The 21,970-nt window shown below is 42.9% G+C and overlaps 1 protein-coding gene across 3 annotated transcripts in view; it reads right to left on the bottom strand.

Annotated features, from left to right (window-relative positions):
- Positions 1–2,767: 2,767 nt before the first annotated feature.
- Positions 2,768–21,970, bottom strand: part of LOC307219155 (uncharacterized protein) — a 144,199-nt gene continuing 124,996 nt past the window's right edge. For 2 of the 3 annotated variants that reach the window (XM_079982163.1, XM_079982164.1), the window contains 2 exons: positions 17,481–17,624; positions 2,768–5,385 (listed from right to left, as the gene is read on the bottom strand). In XM_079982163.1, the coding sequence (XP_079838289.1) occupies positions 3,320–4,033 (714 nt within the window). In that variant the 5' untranslated portion in view covers positions 4,034–5,385; positions 17,481–17,624 and the 3' untranslated portion in view covers positions 2,768–3,319. Of the gene's footprint in view, positions 5,386–17,480; positions 18,042–21,970 lie in introns of those variants that run through there. The other variant, XM_079982165.1, reaches the window with a different exon arrangement.

The following is a 21,970-nucleotide window of genomic DNA, read 5'->3' as shown; positions in this document are numbered from 1 at the left end:
CAGTCACGAACTGGATCCTGATGTGTGGGGGTTACTGAAATAAGTTTCTCATTTTCCTTTACAGTGGAGGGTGGGGTGGGTTAAACAGGAGGGTCAGGCCATTGTGACCCTGCACACTTTATCCTATAATAACTTCACAGCCACTTTCTTATGGTGTACCAAAATCTGTTTATTTCCTCTGACATTTAATTCATTCTTATGCGTCTCAGTTCTGTACCCTCAGGGTAGATGAAGCTGGAATTTCCATTTGAGAACATAAGAACTTAAGAACCCTGCTGGATCAGACCAAGGGTCCATCTAGCCCCAGCATCCTGTTTCTAGCAGTGGCCAGCCAAGATGCCTTCAGGAAGGCTGCAAGAGCAAATTGATTGCACTTTTAGTCAAATCCACCCTTTTAATGTTGTTTACCTAGACCAGGGCTCAGTTCTTTTCCCCATTTTCTACAGAGCTTTTGTCCCCCTCCCCCCGGGCGTTTCCTCGATGCCTGAACTTGGTACCTATTTTGTAATGTAAATCCAATTTAATTTGCACAGTTCTGCCTGACTGGGGATGTTTTGTAAAAAATTCAAGCTCCGTGAAAAATTCCAACCAGGTGATACACTTACAGGCAGCACTCCCAATGTAGTGCAAGTTACAGATCTTCCAAACAGTTGCCAAAGAGAAGGCAGGTGGCTCTACCACGTTGGGTTGGCTGTCCCCCCCCCCCTTAGAATATTGACTTTTAATTAGCAGTGATTAAGCACTGTTTTTCTATATGGTCCATTTCTGTCTCAAAACCCATTTTGCCCCTTGGTTGTTGACACAGTTGGGGAATTATCTGCTTCTTTGCAAATTGTAGAGTTTTCATGCACTGCTCACTAAGTAAGGTTTGGGTTTGGTTCTTTTTCCTTTTTCTTTTCTTTAGGAGTGCTTGCTCTGCAGATAACCCCACTGCTTTCTTTGTATAATACTTTAGCTAGAACTATTGATATACATATATACACAGATCTATCTAGAGAGATTCACATACACTCTAATAATTTATTATTCCATTTTATGCTCCTCATTAATCACAACCCATTAAAGATACCCTTCATCAGTCAATGAGTCTGGAAGGAGAAAGGGAGACGTTAACTGGAGAAGTTTGTTTTCTTTTTCAACACTCATAATTGCATAACACGAAGAACGTCTGTGAAATCTGAAGGAATCTGACCTAAATCAGAGAAGTGACCATTGATGGGTGATTTATGCTTCAACACAAGTTTAAAGTTTCACTCCAACAAATCTCTCTGAGTAGTTAAATAAATAAATAAAAAATACTGACCTAATTCTAATAGTTCTGTACCAAAAAAACAAGCATTGCTCATGGTCATGAAAAACACTCAGATATAGTACACATAACAAGATTTCTTTGCAGCATGAAGTAAGCCAAAGAGTCGCATTGCAGGAAGCAACATACCTGCAGAAATTGTAGCCTGCATTGCATTGTGAAAGAAATGGCACCCAGATATTTGTAAAACAAATTATTTTGCAAAAGCAAAATGCAGGATAGAAGCTATCTGGAACTTTTTCAAAAAGCCACTGGAATCAGTAAATTTCCCAGTGATTTTATTGGTAATGGAGAGTGGGGATCCCAGAAGTAAAGCTTTTGTTAAGTTGCCATGATTACAGCCATTGTAAACATTGTTAGTTTTATGAAGGGCTTTATTAGAGAATCATAAAACGACACTCTGAGCTAATAATGGCTGCAGGAGCTCTCATTGCTTCTGAATTATTTGTTGACATTCTGAATTTCAGAGGGGAACAAACTGTCCTTGCAAATGAATTTTTTAAAAACATATTGACCACCACAGAGCAAGAAGAGAATACAAAGCTATAGTGATTAACTGAAGAAAATAAAATTCAATACGGACTTTCAAAGGTCGCACCCACACCATACATGTGAAGCACTCTTATGCCACTGGGAGCTGTTGTTTAAGAGTTCTGGGAATATTAGATCAATGAGGACAGCATCCTGCACCATCTACAGTTCTCAGAATTATTTTGGGGAAGCCATGACTGTTAAAGTGGTTAAGACTGCTTTCAATGTATGGTGCTGATGTGACCCAGGTTTCATGAGAGACCATATCTCAGCAGGTTCTTTCAGGAAGGATTACTATATAGTCCCACCTGAAATGTTAGTTCTGTGGCATAGTTGTCACTTCACCCTGGCTGAATCCCAGACTACTCCAGTAACATTTGAAAAAGAGAATGAAATATGGGATGAAATGGTGAACTGATGAATGTGGTTCTTCAATTGGATGCATGGTTGGTGCTTCCTTGAGGTTTGACCCCAGACCACAGCCATCATGGCTCCCAGTTAGGTGTGATACTGGCAAGGCGATACTCCTATTCCAGTGTTCTTTTTCCGCACACAATTAAAATCATGTGATGGAGATGGCAAGCGCCCCGCCCCTCTGCTGCATCACTTTCCACTTTTGTATAGCCCTTCATAACTTGGTGGTAGGGCTGAGGGAGAAATCTGATTCAGTTTTCATTTAAAGGTGAACCTTCCTAATTTCTGAAACGTTCCGTGAAACAAGACAAAGCCACCTTTCAAAACGTACGTCACTCTGAATTTGGCAGTGCAGTTCTGCAGCCAAATAAGGTGTACAAAAATGCATTATGTTAGGCAAAGTTGCCTTGCAAAATTGTGTATACAAGCGCTGACTCACTTGCGCCAACTGGCACATGCACAACATGCCATTTTCAATGCTGCAAGGGGGCTGGGGTGGAGCGGGGTGGGGCAGACTTTTTTTTTAAAAAAAATAATATTTATTACTTTTAAATTTTACAAAAAAAGAAGAAAAGAAGAAGAAAAGAAAAAAGGAGAGAAAAAAGGCAAAAGGAATAAAATAAAATACAATACAATATACAATACACAACACAACATTAACACATTAAACTAAACATAAAAAAGTTAAAAAAACATGCATCATACCGTTTCAATGCCCTATCTTTCATTCCCTCGATTCATCGACCTCCTCTCACCTCCCTTTTTGTATTCCACTTCTATTAATTATTTCAGCAATTCCTTTCGCTCTTTCTCTATTTTCTGTCCTATAATTAACTTAACTTATTTTAACCTTATCTTCCATTAATATCATAATACTTATTTATACTTAACTCCTTATAACATTTCTACTAAAGCCATATAATTTCATTCCAACATTTTTCTAACACTCATTAATTTTACAATATTTCTATAAATAAACTTTAAACTTTTTCCAATCTTCTTCCACCGTCTCTTCTCCCTGGTCTCGGATTCTGCCAGTCCTTTCCGTCTATTCCATATGGTCCATCAACCTGGTGATCTTCTGTCCGAGGCTCTTAACTCTTTTCCAAGTCCCTTCTGCGGATCTTCTTCGTATTTATACATGCACTTTACTTTGTCTTCTGTTGATCTTGTTCTTAATTTCCTTCCTTTGATGCTGAGGAATAGATCTCGGGGAGGCTCCAACCTAGCAATATTTTTATTCTTTCTCGACAGGTCAGCCAAATCTCTGTAGTTAGCACTAAAGTCCAAAAGATGTTTCAGGACATGTTTCAAAATCCCTCCAAAACTGAAAGTCCCCACAACTCCAATCTCCTCCTGGCCCAAGTCCAAATCCCAAAGGTCAGTACATCCCTGCATGAGGGAATCTATCCAACTTTCCTTCTCAAATCCAAGCAGGGTTCCAATCCTCAAAATCTGACTTTCTCTAAATTCAGTCATAGAAGGCAACAACTTATATTCATCAAATTGCCTCTGTAAGACTGGGACTCTCTCCACTTGTATTACTTTAGGTTCAACAACTTTCTCCCTTGCCTTCTCAACAATTTCCCATGTCAAAGTAGATTCCTGAAACAATTCCTGAATAGTTTCTGTATAGATGTTCACTTTTTGTCCCAAATCAGTCACTTTTTGTCCCAAATTGTCAATTTTTATAGTCATCACATCCGTCTTCTTATGAAGCTGTTCCAATGAGGCACTTATCTTGCATAATGCAATCACCAAGGCTTCTTCTGTCGACATTCTTACCAATCCAAGGTCAATCCCTGGTTCTCACAGTTTTTTATCTCTGCAGCTGGTAATCCCCCCAGCTCCACTCCTGTAACAGTTTCAAAGGCTCCCTCTAGAGGGAAACAATTTCTATTTGTATCAATCCTTTTAAACACAGTTCAAGCAACAAAATTAGTTTCAATTTTCGGTTACTTTTACTCCTTTTTAAACGCAGAAGGAAACAATGGAAACAATATATTTCTCTTATATAGCTATCTGTCCACATACATTTTATTCACAGTCAATGAACTTTCCCAAAACGTCAGTCTTACTAGCAGCCCTTTTCCAGGTTCGAAGTGGTGGTAATTTATCTTTCTTCGCTTTCTCTCCTGCAGGCTTACACGATCCAAAATTTTCCCCCTCTTCTCCTGCTTCCAAGGGGGGGTTAATGATTTTAACCGATGGAGGTTTAATCCTTTACAGAAGACTTTCCAAGACTTTAGCTTGCAGCCTCTTTGCTTCAGTCTATTTACAAAAGGGGAAGGCGGACTTCCGGTTTTAAACCTCCCTGTTTCGGTGCCAAATTAAGACGTTTAAAAATCCAATTTTCCGTTCTACTCACGGGTAGTTGTTTTAAGATCAAATTGTCCACAGGAAAAAGTCAGCGCTCTCCGACAACAGCTATGCAGCTTCACTCCGTGAAAGAAGCAGTCAATTCGAAGCACCGCACCACTCACCCCACGTCGCTCCGGATCCCCGAAACTGGGTTTCCCCGCGAGTAGGGGAGGTGCAAAAGGTGCCAGCCGAATCCCACGTTCACAGGCTTCTCCCGCCTGTGATTTTTGGTGGGTCCCCGCCTTCGCCGTGGTGGCCAGACCCTAATTTCCACGAAGCAAATTCCTCCCAATCAGAGGAATTCAGCCCTTGCTGGAGGCGCCAACCCGGAAGTCCCGGGGTGGGGCAGACTTATGTACATCCTGCTGACATTCACAGCAGCCAGGAACACAACCCCCTCAGGAATGGGGAGTTGTCTGTTTTGGGCAAAACTGCATACAAAGATAGAAGACTAAAATGCTAATAAATTTTCATAAGGATTTTTTAAATGTATATATAAAAACAACATATGCTGTTGTTGTTTAGTCATTTAGTCGTGTCCGACTCTTCATGACCCCATGGACCAGAGCATGCCAGGCACTTCTGTCTTCCACTGCCTCCTGCAGTTTAGTCAAACTCATGCTGGTAGCTTCGAGAACACTGTCCAACCATCTCGTCCTCTGTCATCCCCTTCTCCTTGTGCCCTCCATCTTTCCCAACATCAGGGTCTTTTCCAGGGAGTCTTCTCTTCTCATGAGGTGGCCAAAGTATTGGAGCCTCAGCTTCAGGATCTGTCCATAAAAACATATAAAAACAACATATATAAAAACAACAACAACCTCAGACTGATGTGGAAATGTAGAGAACCACACATAAAATTGGAAAAATGGAAACGAGCAAATTCATCTATCCCTAACTGAAGCTTCACCAGCAGAAAGTTAATGAAGACAAAGATGGGAAAGCTCCCCACTCCAAGAGGTCACTCCAGCTCCCAAAGGGCCGTAAACAAAAAGATGATGACATGTTAGAGGGGGCAGGGCTTATTAGCATACTCCTGCTTCCCCGCACATGAATTTAATCGCACAAGGAGAAACAAAGCCAGAAATGCAACTATTGTCCCACCAATCCCACTTGACCACCAAACTTCCATTTTATTACTGGGTTGCTACAGCAAGCACTCAGCAGAGTTAACATGTAAGTAATCTCTGAAGCAAAATGCTCCTGCAACAATTAGGATCAAGCATGAAGGCAAATCATTAAGGGTTGTTTTGTTTTTGTTTTTTAAAAACCAATTTATTCACGGGTTCTTTTTTTATTCTTTTTTTTTTTCAGAACTATGGTCACCATTTCATTTGACTTACAAGATAATCATAGCCAGTTTTGCCCTTTGGCCTCCGGCAGAAGTCACGTGCCCAGCTTCCGTTCACTGATTGCTAAAATAATCCAGATGCTCACCACCTGGCTCATTTGTGATTTGAACATTTCATAGTTAACCACACTGTAGATATCATGTTCCCTGGCAATCTTTTTAAGAAGCAGCTATGTTGTCTTTATTGACTTTATGAGTTGATGGTTTGTTCCCTGTCCTGAGTATTGAATAAAGTATTCTGTAGTAATCAGATCCATCTTCCGTGGACGTTAGTGCTGCATTAACTTAAGTCCTTTGAGTATCCAGCCTGACACTCAAAGCTCATTGCTTTCTTTAAAACAAAATAAAAATAGAAGCTTCTGGCCAGAAAAGTCACTACATTTGAAACAATACCTTCATAATATAGTTGCACCTTGTATGCCTTTGACTTATGTTTCCATCAAATATATACAACCAAGAGAAAATGATCTGCTTTGCATTCCATTGCACCCACCAATAGCAAATGAAGTCAACCTTTGACCAATAAGCCATTCCTTATTAATGTTGCATGAAAACACTGTATATCTTCCTATATAATATTTTTGTAAGGGAAAATGTCATCACTCTGCAGGTTGTGTGGCCACCAGTTGGCAGGGTTGGGAGCACTTTGAGCAGGGGTGGCAGCCTCTGGTAAGAAGATATTTTTTAAGGATGTAATGCAGATTCAGGGGGCATGTGGCAGAGTCCTTCATGCGCAAACTGTTCTTGATCCATTTGCGTGGACAGGCGGAGTCCCCAGATCCCGAGTGATCCCCCCTGTCATGTGGAATAATGACTCAAGACAACGTGCTATGGGATTAAATTGGTCACAACTTTATTAAATTTCAAATGTGGGTAGACCTTGCCTCAGGCATTGGGCGTTCTCCCTCCCCAGTCCCCAGCCGGGGACCTAGGGAGCATCAGGGTTATCCAGTGGGGGGGGATGGGCCGGCTCTGGAGAACATATGTTCAGGGGAGAGCAATGACGAGCTTTCGGTGTACGGTCAAAGCCTCCCTTCAGAAACCCCTTTAACAGGGAACCCTGGTATCGCCGCCGCAAAGAGGAAGATGGACTAAAGGATTCCGCCCAAGGCCTGATACCACCAAAGTTGTGACGTTTTGCTACGGGAAAGGCGAAACCTGCCAATGCAGGGAAATTCCTTTCCGGCCCTTTAACAGCGACCTTAACGTAGCAGCGCCCGCATACCTGTGAAGAAAAGTTAACCTGCAAAACCTGTGAAGAAAAGTTAACCTGCAAAAGAAGACATTAACTGAGGGTGGGTAGGGTGGGAGAAGCTCTGGAGCCAAGTGAGGATTCCCAGGTAAGAGCCTCCCTCTATTGTGTGGGCAGGTAATCCCTCCCCTACCTGGCCTGGTCTCCTTGGCAATGCTTCCCCCAGGTGGGATTGGACAACTGACTGAGGTAGGCGGAGACCTCCAGGTATCCCACCTGAGGGAAGGCAAAGCCAAGCCTATGCTGATGAAGCCGCTCCAGATCCAGGGGCTGCACGCATCCACGCAAAGGGCGCCCCCTGTTTTACGTGGGGAGCGGTCATTGTGCTCCTCCTTCCCCTTAATCTTTGAATAGGTGCCTTGGAAGGCGGGGGACAGGGAAGGTTGCCCCTGTGCTCTAGGTGGAGGAGATGGATGCATGGCTGGTATGAGCACACTGTGCAAAATGGAACAATGGAGGATTTCCCATGCATTGGTCCTTCAGAAAGAAAGTCAAGTTATTCAAAATCCCAAAATCCAATGAGGAATTTGAGTGGGGAGAATTTGAGAAGCACCCTTAACTAATGAGCTCTAAAAAGACGTTGCAACTGAGCAAAAGGTTGAAGATCTAGAAGCATTCATGGGGAAGCAATGCTCTGGGCAACACTGAGCTAAATACTCTGTAATTTCTGCTGTTTCATTGCTCATTCATCTATTCCAATAGAAATCATAGCATCAGAGGCTGTTTATTTGATAAATCTTTACATCCAAGTTGAACTCTTTGTGTCTTTTATTTTTGGATTAAAAAAATTACTTATTTGTTTATTAATTGGGTACATGTGTTTACACTCAAATCATCCAAAGCATGATACAATTTCAATAGCTGCCAGTTCACACTCAGCCATGAACTGAATCCAGAAAACTGGAAGGCACACAAACTTAATGACACAGTACTATTAATTGTGCAGTTTTAACTCCACTTTGGCATCAAAATTGAAATGCATTTGCATCATCCTGTACCCAGAACACTCAAGGATTAACTGCTAAATGCCTGAACCACCCACATCACATGATCCAATTGCATAATGCTTCATGAATTCCACAGCGGAACACCTAATTGGGTGGATTGTCCTCATGAGACCTGAAAACTTCATCATCATGGCCCCAGTTTTGGCACACCCAAATAAAATCATAATAATTGACAGCTTGAATATATATAGATATTTTCCAGTTGAGATTTTGCAGGCATTTGGCTCTCTGAAAAGGGCATCATAGTCATCCAAGTTACCAAGGGGAATATCCCATTTGACCATCCCTGCAATGTTGATCACTAAGATGAGAATAATAAAAAACATTGCGTAATCCATTGACCTGATATGTCTGGTGATGCTAGATGAAATCAGTTCTTAATTTGATGCAGGGCTATAAACTATTTGATACTGCTGACAGAACTTTATAAGAATGTGTAAGGCTTCAGACTTACGGCCAGCAGGGTTGTTTTCACTTTAGCAGGCCCTTATAAGCCACAGGAAGCTTCTCACACTGTACGGAAGATGCTTAATCTAGGCAGCATGAATCACTTCTTAGCTTAGCCTCCTGTTTCTTTGCATAGAGCCTGTGCCTCCTTCTGTTCTCCATTTTGTTCCCTCACAGATTCTTCCCCTTCTTTTAATAAGGCGCTATCTTCACTATACAGTGGTACCTCGGGTTAAGTACTTAATTCGTTCTGGAGGTCCGTTCTTAACCTGAAACTGTTCTTAACCTGAAGCACCACTTTAGCTAATGGGGCCTCCTGCTGCTGCTGCACGATTTCTGTTCTCATCCTGAAGCAAAGTTCTTAACCTGAGGTACTATTTCTGGGTTAGCAGAGTCTGTAACCTGAAGTGTCTGTAACCTGAAGCGTCTGTAACCCGAGGTATCACTGTACATTTAAAGCAGCAGCATACCACTTTGAAGTGATGGCTTTCCCCAAAGAATCATGGGAACTGTAGTTTGTTAATGGTGCTGACAGTGATCAGGAGATCCCTATTTCCCTCACAGAGCTACAATTCCCAAAATTCTCTAGGAAGAGCAGCGGCGTAGCATGGGTTGTCAGCACCCGGGGCAAGGCAAGTAATTTGCGCCCCCTAACCTGGGGCAAGGCAAGTAATTTGCGCCCCCTAACCCGGGGCAAGGCAAGTAATTTGCGCCCCTAACCTGCCGCTGCTGCCAGCTTCTTCTTGCTGCTGCCTGGGCTGGGGTATTTACGGTAAGGTAGCCACGACGGTGGCGGCGGGTCCGTGTCAGGTGATCTGAGGTGAGTTGCCACTGGCGCTGCCGCCCAAACGACCGCGCTTGCCCGGAGGAGGAGGAGGGCAGAGAGGCGAGGAAAATGCAACATGGCCCAGCAGCTGCAGCTGCAGCAGCAGCAGCGGCGGAGCTGTGAGGAGGGGCTGCCTGGCGCGCCCTCCGTGGCCCTGACGCACAGGGACCACGGCGAGCGCTGAGAGCCGCTGCCTGCCGGACGCCTTCAGCCCGGACGTGCGCACAGCTCGTCGGTTCCGCGAGACATGGGGCTACAGCCTGCGCCCGAGGCTCTTCGGTGACTCCGGAGGCGGCGAGCATGCCCTTCCCCCAGATGTTGCGCCCGGTGCGGCTGGCCCCCCCTGTACCCCCCACGCTACACCACTGAGGAAGAGGGATTGACTGTTAAACCACTCTGAGACCTGCAGCTCGCTGAGGGGACCAAGGGTGTCAATCAATTCTCTGAACCCCTTACAGTTCCCAGGAATCTTAGTGGGGGGAGCCATCACTGTTTAAAGTGATATGCTCCTGTTTTAAATGCATAGTACAGATGGAGCCCATGTGCTTAGTAACAGGAGCAAAAGTCAGGAACCAAAATATGTTTTTGTTGGTGGTGTTTTAAGAAAAAATAGGTCAGTGTCATGTTGGATGGCCTTCATTATTATAGCACATTGTGGTCAGATGCTGCCAACTGGAAGAGGGGAATGTCAGTTTAGGACTATTAAGCTCAAACTTTAAAACATATGCCCTATGAGACACTTGCAGAGAGGACCATCTGAGGGCATTAAAGGAACTCTTTGAGAGAAATAGCTAAAGGCTTTTTCACATAAAACATTTTTTTCTCCAATTGCTGTGAACTTGATGGTTTGTTGCAAGGACCATGCTTAACTAGCAACACACAAATTAACCAGATAGACACTCAGAGGCATTAATTGTTTCCCATGTGGCTGAAAAATTCAGAGAGTTCTGTATACAATCTTCAAGCCTGATCCTCCGTGATCCTGGGGTGTGTGCTTCAAGTCAGGCATAGGCAAACTCTGGCCATCCAGATGCTTGGGACTACAATTCCCATCATCCCTAGCTAACAGGACCAGTGGTCAGGGATGATGGGAATTGTAGTCCCAAACATTTGGTGGGCCGGAGTTTGCCTGTGCCTGCTTTAAGTAATTGCAGTGTCGGAAGACAGATCCATAGAATCCTTTACAAAAACTTTACTGCTACACCTACACATCTGTACAACAACACTTTCAGATGTCCACAGTGTTTCATGTACATAGCTAGCTGTCAGCCTTACAAGACCTTTACAAGAAAAGTCTTAGTTATTTGTGTTTATATATTTTTGTGTGGTGAATCAAAGCCTAATAAAGGTTCTAGGTTTATCTAGAATGACTTGGTTGGCAAACAAATGTCAATCTGGCCAGCCTTGATCCATATAAAGGAAGCCAATCCCACAAACGAGCAAATGTGACTCATACTTGCTTCTCCAACCCCAACACATATCAAGAGTAATCCATATAAGAGAAAGTGTAGGGTACACTACAGCTGTGGAATAAATGGCTCCTCTCTCACCACAGCTAGATGTGAAGTCCCTCTATTCTGAGGGTCTTTTGTAATGAGAATTCAGTGATTTGTACACTTTGGTTTTGCTCATATAACCACTGAATCTGTCTGCAAGGCTGACAGGCTACAGGTTTCTCTTATACTCCTAGCTGCGATCACACGTGACAATGATTGATATGTCGGGGGTCTTTAGGTCCTTTGAATAAAAAGCTACCTTTTGCTTTCTCTCTCTCTTTTCTCTCTTTGGTGGCACTGCTCAGTCTGAGGGAAAGAGCTCTTTCCTTATTTTTAATAGGGCTGATAATGCACTGAGATGAAAGCAAGTAGCAAACAAGTTCCTCTTTGTCTCCTCGAAGCAACACAAAGTGATGAAGCGGTAGCAGCCGCCTCCTGCTTTCAAATTGGCTCCCAGAGGAGATCCAGGATGACAAATGAACCTAACTCTGACATTCTGGCAGTCCCTTAGATGGTGGTAACCTGCTAAATCATAATCAGCATAGACTCACTATTGGAATCAATGGGCTATGCAATCATAGTTACTGCTCTCATTCATAATAAAGAATGCACAGAGTTGATAAGCAGTAGTGCCACCCAAACCTGCTGTTGTTTCTTGACATTTATAACAGAAAAGAGCTGAGTATCACACACTGGCGGGGATGGAAATGGGTGAGAAAATGGCCAGATCCATTTGAATTTTACACGGAAAATTTCTATTTCTATTTCTATTTCTATTTGCAATAGAAGGCACAGGTTTTAAGAATAAAAACCTTAAATCTTGCAAGCAGCTTTCTTTCTGCTTTGATACTGTTAATCACTTACCCAGGACAAAACTAGTTTCCATCTTGGTTTCATTTATTAGCCGCATTCCTTAATTATAAAGATAATATTTGCCTAAGGCCTAAGGCTGAAACCCTATTCAGGCACACTTAGAGCCAAACTAGACATGTCACTAGAAACATCTATCGGGATTTTGTCTTTTGAGGCTAACAGCTGCTGCACTAACAAGGAGCACAACTAGAGAGGGAAACCTTGCTCTCACCCCCCTTCATGACACAACATCAAACCTTCTAAGGTGGCTCTTGACATCAAGAAACCAACCACATCGCTTCAAATATGATGATGATGATGAAGAAGAAGAGTTTGGATTTGATATCCCACTTTATCACTACCCGAAGGAGTCTCAAAGTGGCTAACATTCTCCTTTCCCTTCCTCCCCCACAACAAACACTCTGTGAGGTGAGTGCGGCTGAGAGACTTCAGAGAAGTGTGACTAGCCCAAGGTCACCCAGCAGCTGCATGTGGAGGAGCGGAGACGCGAATCCAGTTCCCCAGATTACGAGTCTATCGCTCTTAACCACTACACCGCACTGGCTCTCTATGATCTTTAGCACCGTGTCTAATTTGTCTCATTGGCAGTGCTTTTTTTTCTTAACAAATAATGTTTGGGGTACTCTCATTTTGACTCAAGAAAATCATCGTTTTATAGTTCAAATTGGGAAAAATAAATACAGTAAATGGACAAAAGTACAAAGATTCACAAAATGTTTAGGGGTATGCGTCCCCCTGCATCCCTCCAGAAAAAAAGTACTGCTTTCTGTTGTCAGCCCCAAGCAACTCAGTGGCCTTCAGTTTCAAATAAACACGCACAGGGTTGAGCTGTAGAGTTTGCAATAATGTGAAGGCTAGTGCAAAAGGCAGAAATGAAATTCACATCCCCAAGTGCCAGTCCACTCGTCACTTTCTGCAAAGGCTCTTCATCAGTTTTAATTGCAGCAAGCTAGAAGACGTGCTCTAAATCCATCAGTAACCCATAACCTTCCAATTGCTATTTATTGGCCCTTGCAAAAAGTCTTTGTACATGGCTAGCCATGAATTATATGAACTCCCAGGCGGTATACAAGTCCCAGTGTTCTCCGCTGGGATAGAACTGTGGCTCCAGCATCTGGTCTCCCCCTACTCTTCACCTTTTGCATGTGTTTGCTATAATCTGATACATATGTTAACCATTGTTCCGACTCCTGTGCCCCTAAATGAGGTCTGCCATTGGTTTTCATAGACATTGTATGGGACGTGCACAACACATCACTTTTATTAGTCTGTTTTATCGTCCTTAGTTCCTAACAGCCCAGACCACAGACCTCCCCGGGTCTCTATAACTTCTCACCAGAGGCTGTTTTGTGAGGCTCCTATGCAAAAGGTTTCATGGTTGCCCATTTCTCCCACCCGCCCCTTGGAACCCTTCAGGGCCTCTTGGGTAAAGCAAGGCATAACAATTCACCTCATGCACAAATAATAGACTGTAGTGGATCCCCTTGAGCTTTTTCCCACCACTCCAAAGATGCAATCTCTCTCCCTGGCCCAGATAAACACACCTCTGGCCCTAAGCCCAGAATGCCTTTGGAATTGGCTAGGCAGAGTTGTGTGCATCTAGCCGGCTAGCCTTAGGGCAAAGCCACAACAGCTGTGCGCTGCCTCCTCCATTGGAGGCAATCTTCTGGGCAATGCAAGTGGGAAGAGTGCTGTTGCAGGTCCTGCTGTGGGCTTCCCAAGGGCGTCTGGTTGGCCACTGAGAGAACAGGATGCTGGACTAGATGGCCTGATCCAGCAGGACTCGTCTCACGTTCTTATGGCAGCTGTAAATGGGAAAGGACTGCGGTCAGACAGACCTGTGTGATGTCTAGCCTCTGATGTTGACATTCCTGAAAGCCCAGGCCCTCAGAAATCTAGTTTGTCGCTTTGCAATTGTTTTGGATGTTATTTCTGCTTTCCCGGCGCTTGAAATGTACGCTAATAGTTTCAGGCTGCACTTATAGCCACATAATTTTCTGGCTGGATCAGCTTAGGCTTATTTCTGAAAACATAATTTGGGCTTGCGTCAGCCCGAGTTAGAGTCGCAAATTAAGGCCCATGTAGCCAGGGCTTTGATCCAGATGTGTTTGAGATAGGGAAGCTGACATAATCATAGGACACTGCCCCTTCCTTACCCACAGTTGCCCTTGCAGACTGACACCATGCTCAGCTCCAGAGCCAGCCTCTGCTTCCATTTCTGCATCCTCATTCTACTCTCACGCAATAATTTCCTCACAGCAGAGCAATACATGGCTGGAATTGCAGTCAGTGCCAGAATTTTCCAATAGAAAATCCCTTTTTTGGGCCACAGCCCAGCACTTTGGGGAGGGGGGGGAAAAGCTTGTAACATCTGGAAATAGTGGTAGTACAACATCTGCAAAACTTTCAGAAATGTAGGAGGGAGGAAGAACTACCTACATAATAATCGATGTGGCTAATTAAATTTCAAATAGCATAACATTTGATACATATGCCTGTCCTTATCTCCTATAAGTTCCCTTTTGCTACATGGCGTGTTGCATGCAGCTCACTGCTGATTAGAGCCAAAGCAAATTCAATGTGAGGATTTCGCATTCAAGCATTGCAATGGATTTGCACGGTGTGTAGCCAAGTGGGATCCTCCTTGCATTCACAAAACACACCACTTTGCATGGCGATTGAATGTGTCTTCCTTTTTTAAAAAAAGGAATTTGAATAAATGAAAGCATCATTTAAATGGGCAAGCTGTCCCCAAGAAATCCACCCAAGCAGGCATTGTTCTCTGGGAAGGAAAACAACTTCTGGGTCAGGAAAAAACATATCCAGATTTTTAGTGCTAGGGATTCAATCCTAAGCACGCTTACTGGGAGTAAGTCCCACTGAACCTTCCAAGTAAACAAGGGTAGGATTGCACTGTAAATTACATTATACACATATTTTGCTAATATTTTAAATGTGCATTACTTCCTTAGCTATTTAAAAATAATATGTAAATTGTGGAAGCTTGCTATATTAAAATTCCCTTGCTCTGTCTCTTGCATTTTCTAGGCACTTTTGAGATACTTCTTGGTCCACATCGGTAGGCGTGAGTGGTCATTGCTTTGCCCAAAACCAATAGTTTCCCTATTTGGCATGATACAAAAGTATTGGAACATGTACCTGAGTTATGAGCCCCTTCTGTTACTACCACAAATGCCAAGCAGTGAAAAAAGGCCTTGGTCTAAGCAACCATTCATTTTTGCTATTTATGTATGCATTTAGAAGTGGTTTATTACAGAGTTTTAATGATTTTACTAAAGCCCCGGTTCAATCAGATTTCACAGTTGTGTAGGAAGCCTACAGCTTTCTCCATGTAAGCTACCCTTTCAGACATTTCAGGATATAAGATGAACATCTCTATACGTATCTAGTGTCTCATTCCGCATCACTCTTAAATTAGACATCTTCAGAACCCACAGTGCAGCTGAGCTCAGTAGCATTTCATATATTTTTTTCCATAGAAAACACTCCTATTAATAACATTGAAACAAATGACAAATCCAAAGTTCAAAGTTATGAAAAATCCTATTTATGACTTAGAGTACAGCTGATTTTCCTTTAGCTTTTATTTCATTGATAATTCTGGGACTGTAGTTGAAACTTTGCAACTTAATGAGCTGATGTTATTACTCATACCGTGTGACCATCTGGAATCAGTTTGGCCTGTGAGCCCAAACCGCCAAAAGCCACCTGTAATGCATTAAGTTGCAGCCCAGTACCAACTACAAGGATTTGAAAAGCTCGGTCTGCATAAATACTAACCTGTGAGAACGTAATTGGAGAAGTGATATTTAAGAACTGATAGTTTGCCAGAAACTCTTATACTCAGGGGAATGGACACACAGGCTTAAAGTTTAAAGCCAAGAGGTTTTCAGTTTCGACATTGGGAATCAAGATAATCATTGCATATGGATGTTGTTTAGCTTTCCAGGCCACTGGGCCTGTCTAAATAGTTCAAGCTTCTCAAGAAGGCGTATCAGGCCCATTGTTCTTCTGTAGCATTTGAGTCTTATCTTCAAGGTGGTTAAACCTGGCAGGCCACCATCTTCTAAATAGTCTTTGATTGGAACAACCAAACTTTTCATCTCCATGGCAAACCCCCTTGTGAACCTTCTAGTGAAAACCTTGGTAACATGTTTTACCAACAACAAACGGACAACAAAACTGAAGTATGACACCTCAATCAGATTTAACAAAAATGCATAGGATTAGCAGTAATCCCTTAAATCACAAGGAAGCTACATTTTCTTAAAATGGAACTAGAACATCTTCAGAAATTGAGGAAAATTCTGAGCTTACACTTTTTTTGGGGGGGGAGGGCACTTCCACACATCCAGGAATGAATGGCAGCAGACAGTTATGGGGTAATATATAGGGTTCTGCAGCGAACAGCAAATAAATGCAACTTCCTTAATGCAATCCGAATTAGTGGAGGTACTCTAAAACTTAAGGCAGGTGTGGGGAACTTTTGGCCCTCTAGAGGTTGCTGAACTACAGTTCTCATCAGCCTCAGCAAGTACCGTATTTCTTGCTCTATAAGACTCACTTTTTCCCTCCTAAAAAGTAGGGAAAAATGTGTGTGCGTCTTATGGAGCGAATGCAGGCTGTGCGGCTATCCCAGAAGTCAGAACAGCAAGACGGATTGCTGCTTTCCTTCTGCGCAGCGATCCTTCTTGCTGTTCTGGCTTCTGAGATTCAGAATATTTTTTTTTCTTGTTTTCCTCCTCCAAAAACTAGGTGCGTCTTGTGGTCTGGTGCGTCTTATAGAGCGAAAAATACGGTATATCAAATGACTAGGAATGTTGTCAGTTGCCGTACAGCAGCATATTGAGGTCCAAATATTGCCCACACCTGACTTAAAGGAAGAGCTTGGAAGATGCACCTCCTTTTGTCTACCTTACATGAGCAATTCCATTCTTGATTCCAAGTGCTGCCTCAACCCGTGAACTGGTCTGTACCATGCATCATTGGCCAGCCTTAAAGGCCTGCTCTCGTGGCACCTGACTGCATCCTCCCCTCAGTGTTAGATATGATGATGTCATGAGAACCCATATCTTCTTGATTCTCCTCAGTTGTGCTCTGAATAGCCCCATCTGATGAAACCTGAGATTTTACTGCATTCCGCTGATCCACCAAATGCCAAAATGCTTCATAATATGCTGCATCTCTGGGCATAACCAAACATGATAAGGAATGCTGGGTTTCTGCCAAAAACAGCTGAATGTGATATACCCCCTACCATCTCTCCTATAGCATGTCACAGTGGAAATGTATGATCTGATGCCATCACGTCCTGCATTTCCCTGCCCTTTCTCCACATTAATATTTGCAACATGCAGGAATCTAACATCAGTCTCTCCCAATTCATTCAGAAGAATGAGGCTGTGATGCATATGCTTTATGACACTTCATTCATTGTATTTGGAAAAGCAAAGGTATATGCATCATAAGAGTATATGGACAAAATTCCATAAAAATGATCTCACTAGATTCATTATCAAATCGAGATTTTATTTTATAAACAGTTTAGGTTTTAGCAGTGGGAATACAATTTGGCTGCCTGGAGCATTTACCTACCATTTTCCCTATTTATATATCCTTTTGGATTATCAGGGGAAGCATCAGAAGACAAAGAATATTAAATCCTTGGAAGCCATTTCTCAGCACTCAGTCCTGGGAGTTCTTGGATTTTTGGGCTGAATGTCAAAACTGAGTGGAGACCTGTGAGGAAAGAAAAATAAGGAAGTTCTTATGGATTAACTAAGTGCAGTGCATTGCCCTTTCAAGCTTTAAATTAAAATGTTGGCCTCCAGGGTTGCAACCATTACACCCTGACACACCCCAGCCTTTTCTTTCTGCATTCCTATTTAACATAAATATATTTCAAATGCATCGGGCTGGCACGCTGCCAGAAAGAAACAGCCAAATATGCCCAGCAAAGTGAGAGATTGACTTTAGACCTGCCAGTAAAATATACCCCTTCTGCACACCACACATTCTTCCGTTGCATGAACAAGGTTAGATATTGTTTTTCACTCCCCTTCCCAGTTTCCTATGCCACCCATGTGCTGAAGCAGAAATTAAACTCAGGAACTTAACCCACTACCACCCCACTTAAAAAACAAGAAACTGCAACTGTTGAAGCAGATCTGAGATGCTTTATCCAGCATGTGATCTTGGTCTACAGAGTAACATGATCTTGTATCATTTGTTGGTCTCCGTCTGTCTTGGGAGGCAATGGAAGAGTGCACCTTTGGGGTTAAGTCTAACTGTCGGAGAGTTGCAGCGCCTGCTGTGGCTGTAGATACAAATACAGGAGAGATATGTTTTATTGCAGGTGGGGCAGATGAAGACATCTGATTTCACTGATACAGGTGTGTTTCTTCTCTCTGCGCTACTCCCAGCAGTCAATCTTACTGTGCTTACTGCTGTGGATACACAACCTGACTGTATGTCTCCAGGCACTGCAATCATCTGCAAGGGATTCCTATACAGAAGAGTTAATGTTGCCAGCCTTCATGTCCCGTTTGCAGACATCTTTGTTACACAGAATTGGTCTGCCAATATACCTAGTGCCTGAAGTCAGCTCTCCATAGAGCATGTCCTTCCATCTTTCATTCTGTGGACATTGCCAAGTCAGCATACACTGAGAGTGTAGTCCACCCTAATTTGGTCTTAAGTGCCAGATTTGCCAAAGGAAGCATTCAAGGAAGATATGGCAGCACTGTGTGCTATATTCCTCTTTTGTAAGTAGCATGTAGCATTTCAAAGCTAGGCCCCTCCACTGCAGTATTGCACCTGCATGCCTGCCAACCCTTTATAGGCGTTTTAAAACAGCAGGTGTGCACGATACACCCCAATGTCATTCACTTGTTAATAGTAGCCACCTCCAGTCAAACAAAAACAAAGCAAAACAGAAATCCTCATTCTGAGGAACTTCAGCTGGTCTCAGAAAGTCCTGATCTTGAAATGACCTGAATATCCCTCGCTCTTTGAATCTTCTCCAGTACAACAGGTAGGACTACAATGGACGTGCACATTTCTGCATCGCTTTGTACTGATAAAAGGGTGTTGCAAGAGGAAGGAAGTTATAATAAATGTATGATGGCTCCAGACAGTTATCTCCGTTTTGGTCCTATTAATTGCTAGCATAGGAAATGCTGACAATGATTTATGCAACCTGTTTAGATAACCTAACGGGGACCCATTAAGAAATCCTTGACTGTATGATCATCCATTCCTGGGTTCCCATTCATGGAGGTTGGAAGGATCACATGCCATATTTTGCTTGCCCAGGCCTTTCAGCTTTCTAAAGGAACATTTGTATTCCAAGTGCATCTAAATGTGGCAACTACTTCCGGCATTAAGAGATCAATCGCTTCCTCCTTCCTGCAAAACAAGACTTTATTTTAAGTGCAGTGGGATAACTGCCATCGTGGCTGAAAAATCCAAAGCTAAAGCCAGGATTTCTTATCAGGTAGTGGGTGTGGAACGAAGGTCACATGGGTCATGGTAAATAAGGCTGGTTTCCTTCCATCATAACTCTGGAAACAAGCCATGAAACTTCAGGTTGTTATTCAGTTCATGTTCAGCATACCATATCATGACAGCATGAGCTCTGGACTCTGGGATCCTCTCTTGGTTCATTTTACTCACTTCCTCCTTGTACTCCTTCCCCTGCACCTATGTAAACCTGGACCCTTCACCTGGGTGAGAGTCTCCTCCACATGGCCTGAACTGGCCAATAAGCTCAGGGGAGCAGGTTGTCTATAAAGCATGCCTCCCCGAACCCTTCCTCTTTTCAGCATCCCAGCCTCTGCCAGTTGGTGCTTGGGGCTAAGGAGGGATTTTGGGGGGTGAACACTGATTGGTCTCTGGGTGCACTTTTTCACCTTCTTCACATTGCTCTTAATTGTCTTATAGTGGGTTTGGGTTTGATTTGGTTGCTTGGTTCTTTTGGCATTTATTGTGGGCAAGTAAGTGCCTTACAGCTGGTCAGCACCTTGAGGCATGCTGGGTGGAGAGCACTACTTTAACCACCTCCTGTGGGTGACTGAATGACGATCAGTTGGGGTGGCTGGCACTGGTCAAGTCATACACCCTTGGCTTCCCTCTACAGGAAATTTGTCTCCCATCATGCCAGCTTGGCTGATGCAATTGATCTGGAGTAATTTGGCCCCTAGCAGCAGGCAGAAGATGTTTATCCATCTATGCAGGCTACAGCTGCTCGGACTTGTTATGTGAGATTGATGCAAGTTCTTCATTATTATATTTAAATAAAATGCAACCTTACACCAATTATTGTATTGTCTAGTGTGGCGCTAAGGGCATTTTGCCCAAACCAAGGCCTTTCTCTTCCCATTGTACATGGTTTCCAAGACCACATTCACACTCTACGTTTAAAAGCAGTATAGTGCCACTTTAAACAAAGAATTCTGGAAGCTGTTGTTTGTTAAGGGTGCTGAGAGTTGTTAGTAGACCCCCTAGTCCCCTCACTAAGCAACAATTCCAAAAGTTTGATGATTAAACCACTCTGTGAGGGAAATACAGGTTTTCAAATAGTTCTCAGCACCCTTAACAAAGTGCGTCTCCCATAATTCTTTGAAGGAAGCCACAACTGTTTACAGTGGTATTATAATGCTTGAAATGTATGGTGTGAATGTAGCCTAAGATTTTCCACTCCAGATATAAAGTAGTACAATATATGGATGCTCAATGGCTGGAGCTGACCTCTTAAATACACCCAATCCCAATCCATAACTGTGAGCTAAGGAAGTACATAATGTTGTGCAAATGGCATTATGCACATAAATAAACCCCTGCATTGGTTGAAGGAGTCTTGGAAGGCACTCTGAACTTTTCAGAAGAAGGAGACTTGCAGATGCTGTAAAAAATACCTTGTCACCCATTTCAAGTCTATAAAATCTAATTTAAAAAAGTAAATGTCTCAACACAGTCTAATGGACATTATGTAGTTACAGCCTGAAGGAACTGCAATAAAAATATTTCCAGACTGGTTTATAGGGCACAGCTGTCCACTTCATAGAGCTATTGCTAGAAATACTGCCTTGCTGGCAACCTGAGAGAGACCTGAATGGACATGGGGATTCTGTTCTTTTCAGGTTATTTTAATTACTTATTCATTTCCTAGAGGGGGGGGGGGACCTAAGACCATGGAATACACTTCACAAGTCTTAAGACAATATGCTGAACTGAAGTTCATTTTATTTGTTCTAGGGGTACCCAACAGCAACACTGCTCATTTCTTGGATGTTTACATGTATGCTTAGTGATATGATTGGTGAATTCATTGGCAGCTGCAGCCAAGAGCCCTGGAAACATTATTTGCAACTGAAGAGTATCAGCCAATTAAAATATTTGCTTCTTGGAAAAGATGAAGCCAACTTCCTTCCCTGGTATCTGGCAACTGACTTGTACATGTTTGCTATGTTGGTAGTAGCTACTAGGTTCCTCATCCAAATTTTCCTCTCTTTCTTAGACTAAGGAAATTGTTTGCCACTGTTTTAATGGGCTGTTGCAAAGTGTTTTTGCTCATCTTGGATGCCACTTCTTCAAAGTCCCAGGACCTACATATGCAGTGTCATCTAGCATTGCCCCTGTTGTCGACAATGGCTTCAAAAAAAGAAGGGCAAAGATGATGAATTTGGTGACTGTTTATGGGCTTTAGCGGGATATATGGAGTTCCATGTGTTAAAAGCATTGGCGTTTTCTTTTGGCCAGAATGTGGCTGAGAGGTATGTGCTTCTCCCAGTGCCAAAAGAAGTATAAAAAATTGCTGGGTGACAGCACAAAATGGCTGCCATGGGAAACAACCAGTGAGTCCTGTCACACAGAAAACGCTGCTATGCATATGAAAATTCTTCTAACTTCCCCCCAAATTCTATAGATGTTTCACCTCAGTAGAGGTGTTCTTTTTCAATCTATTTTATGCTCTAATATAACTGAACAAACACTGCAGAATCTAACTCTAGAAAACAAGTTGAGTGGTATGTTTATGTGTGCATGTGTGAGAGAGAGACTAACAAAACATAAATTTTAAATTCTTA

This window comes from Podarcis cretensis (assembly GCF_951804945.1).
Source record: "Podarcis cretensis genome assembly, chromosome: 6".
Classification (NCBI taxonomy): domain Eukaryota; kingdom Metazoa; phylum Chordata; class Lepidosauria; order Squamata; family Lacertidae; genus Podarcis; species Podarcis cretensis.
This window is presented reverse-complemented; position numbering and strand designations above follow the sequence as displayed.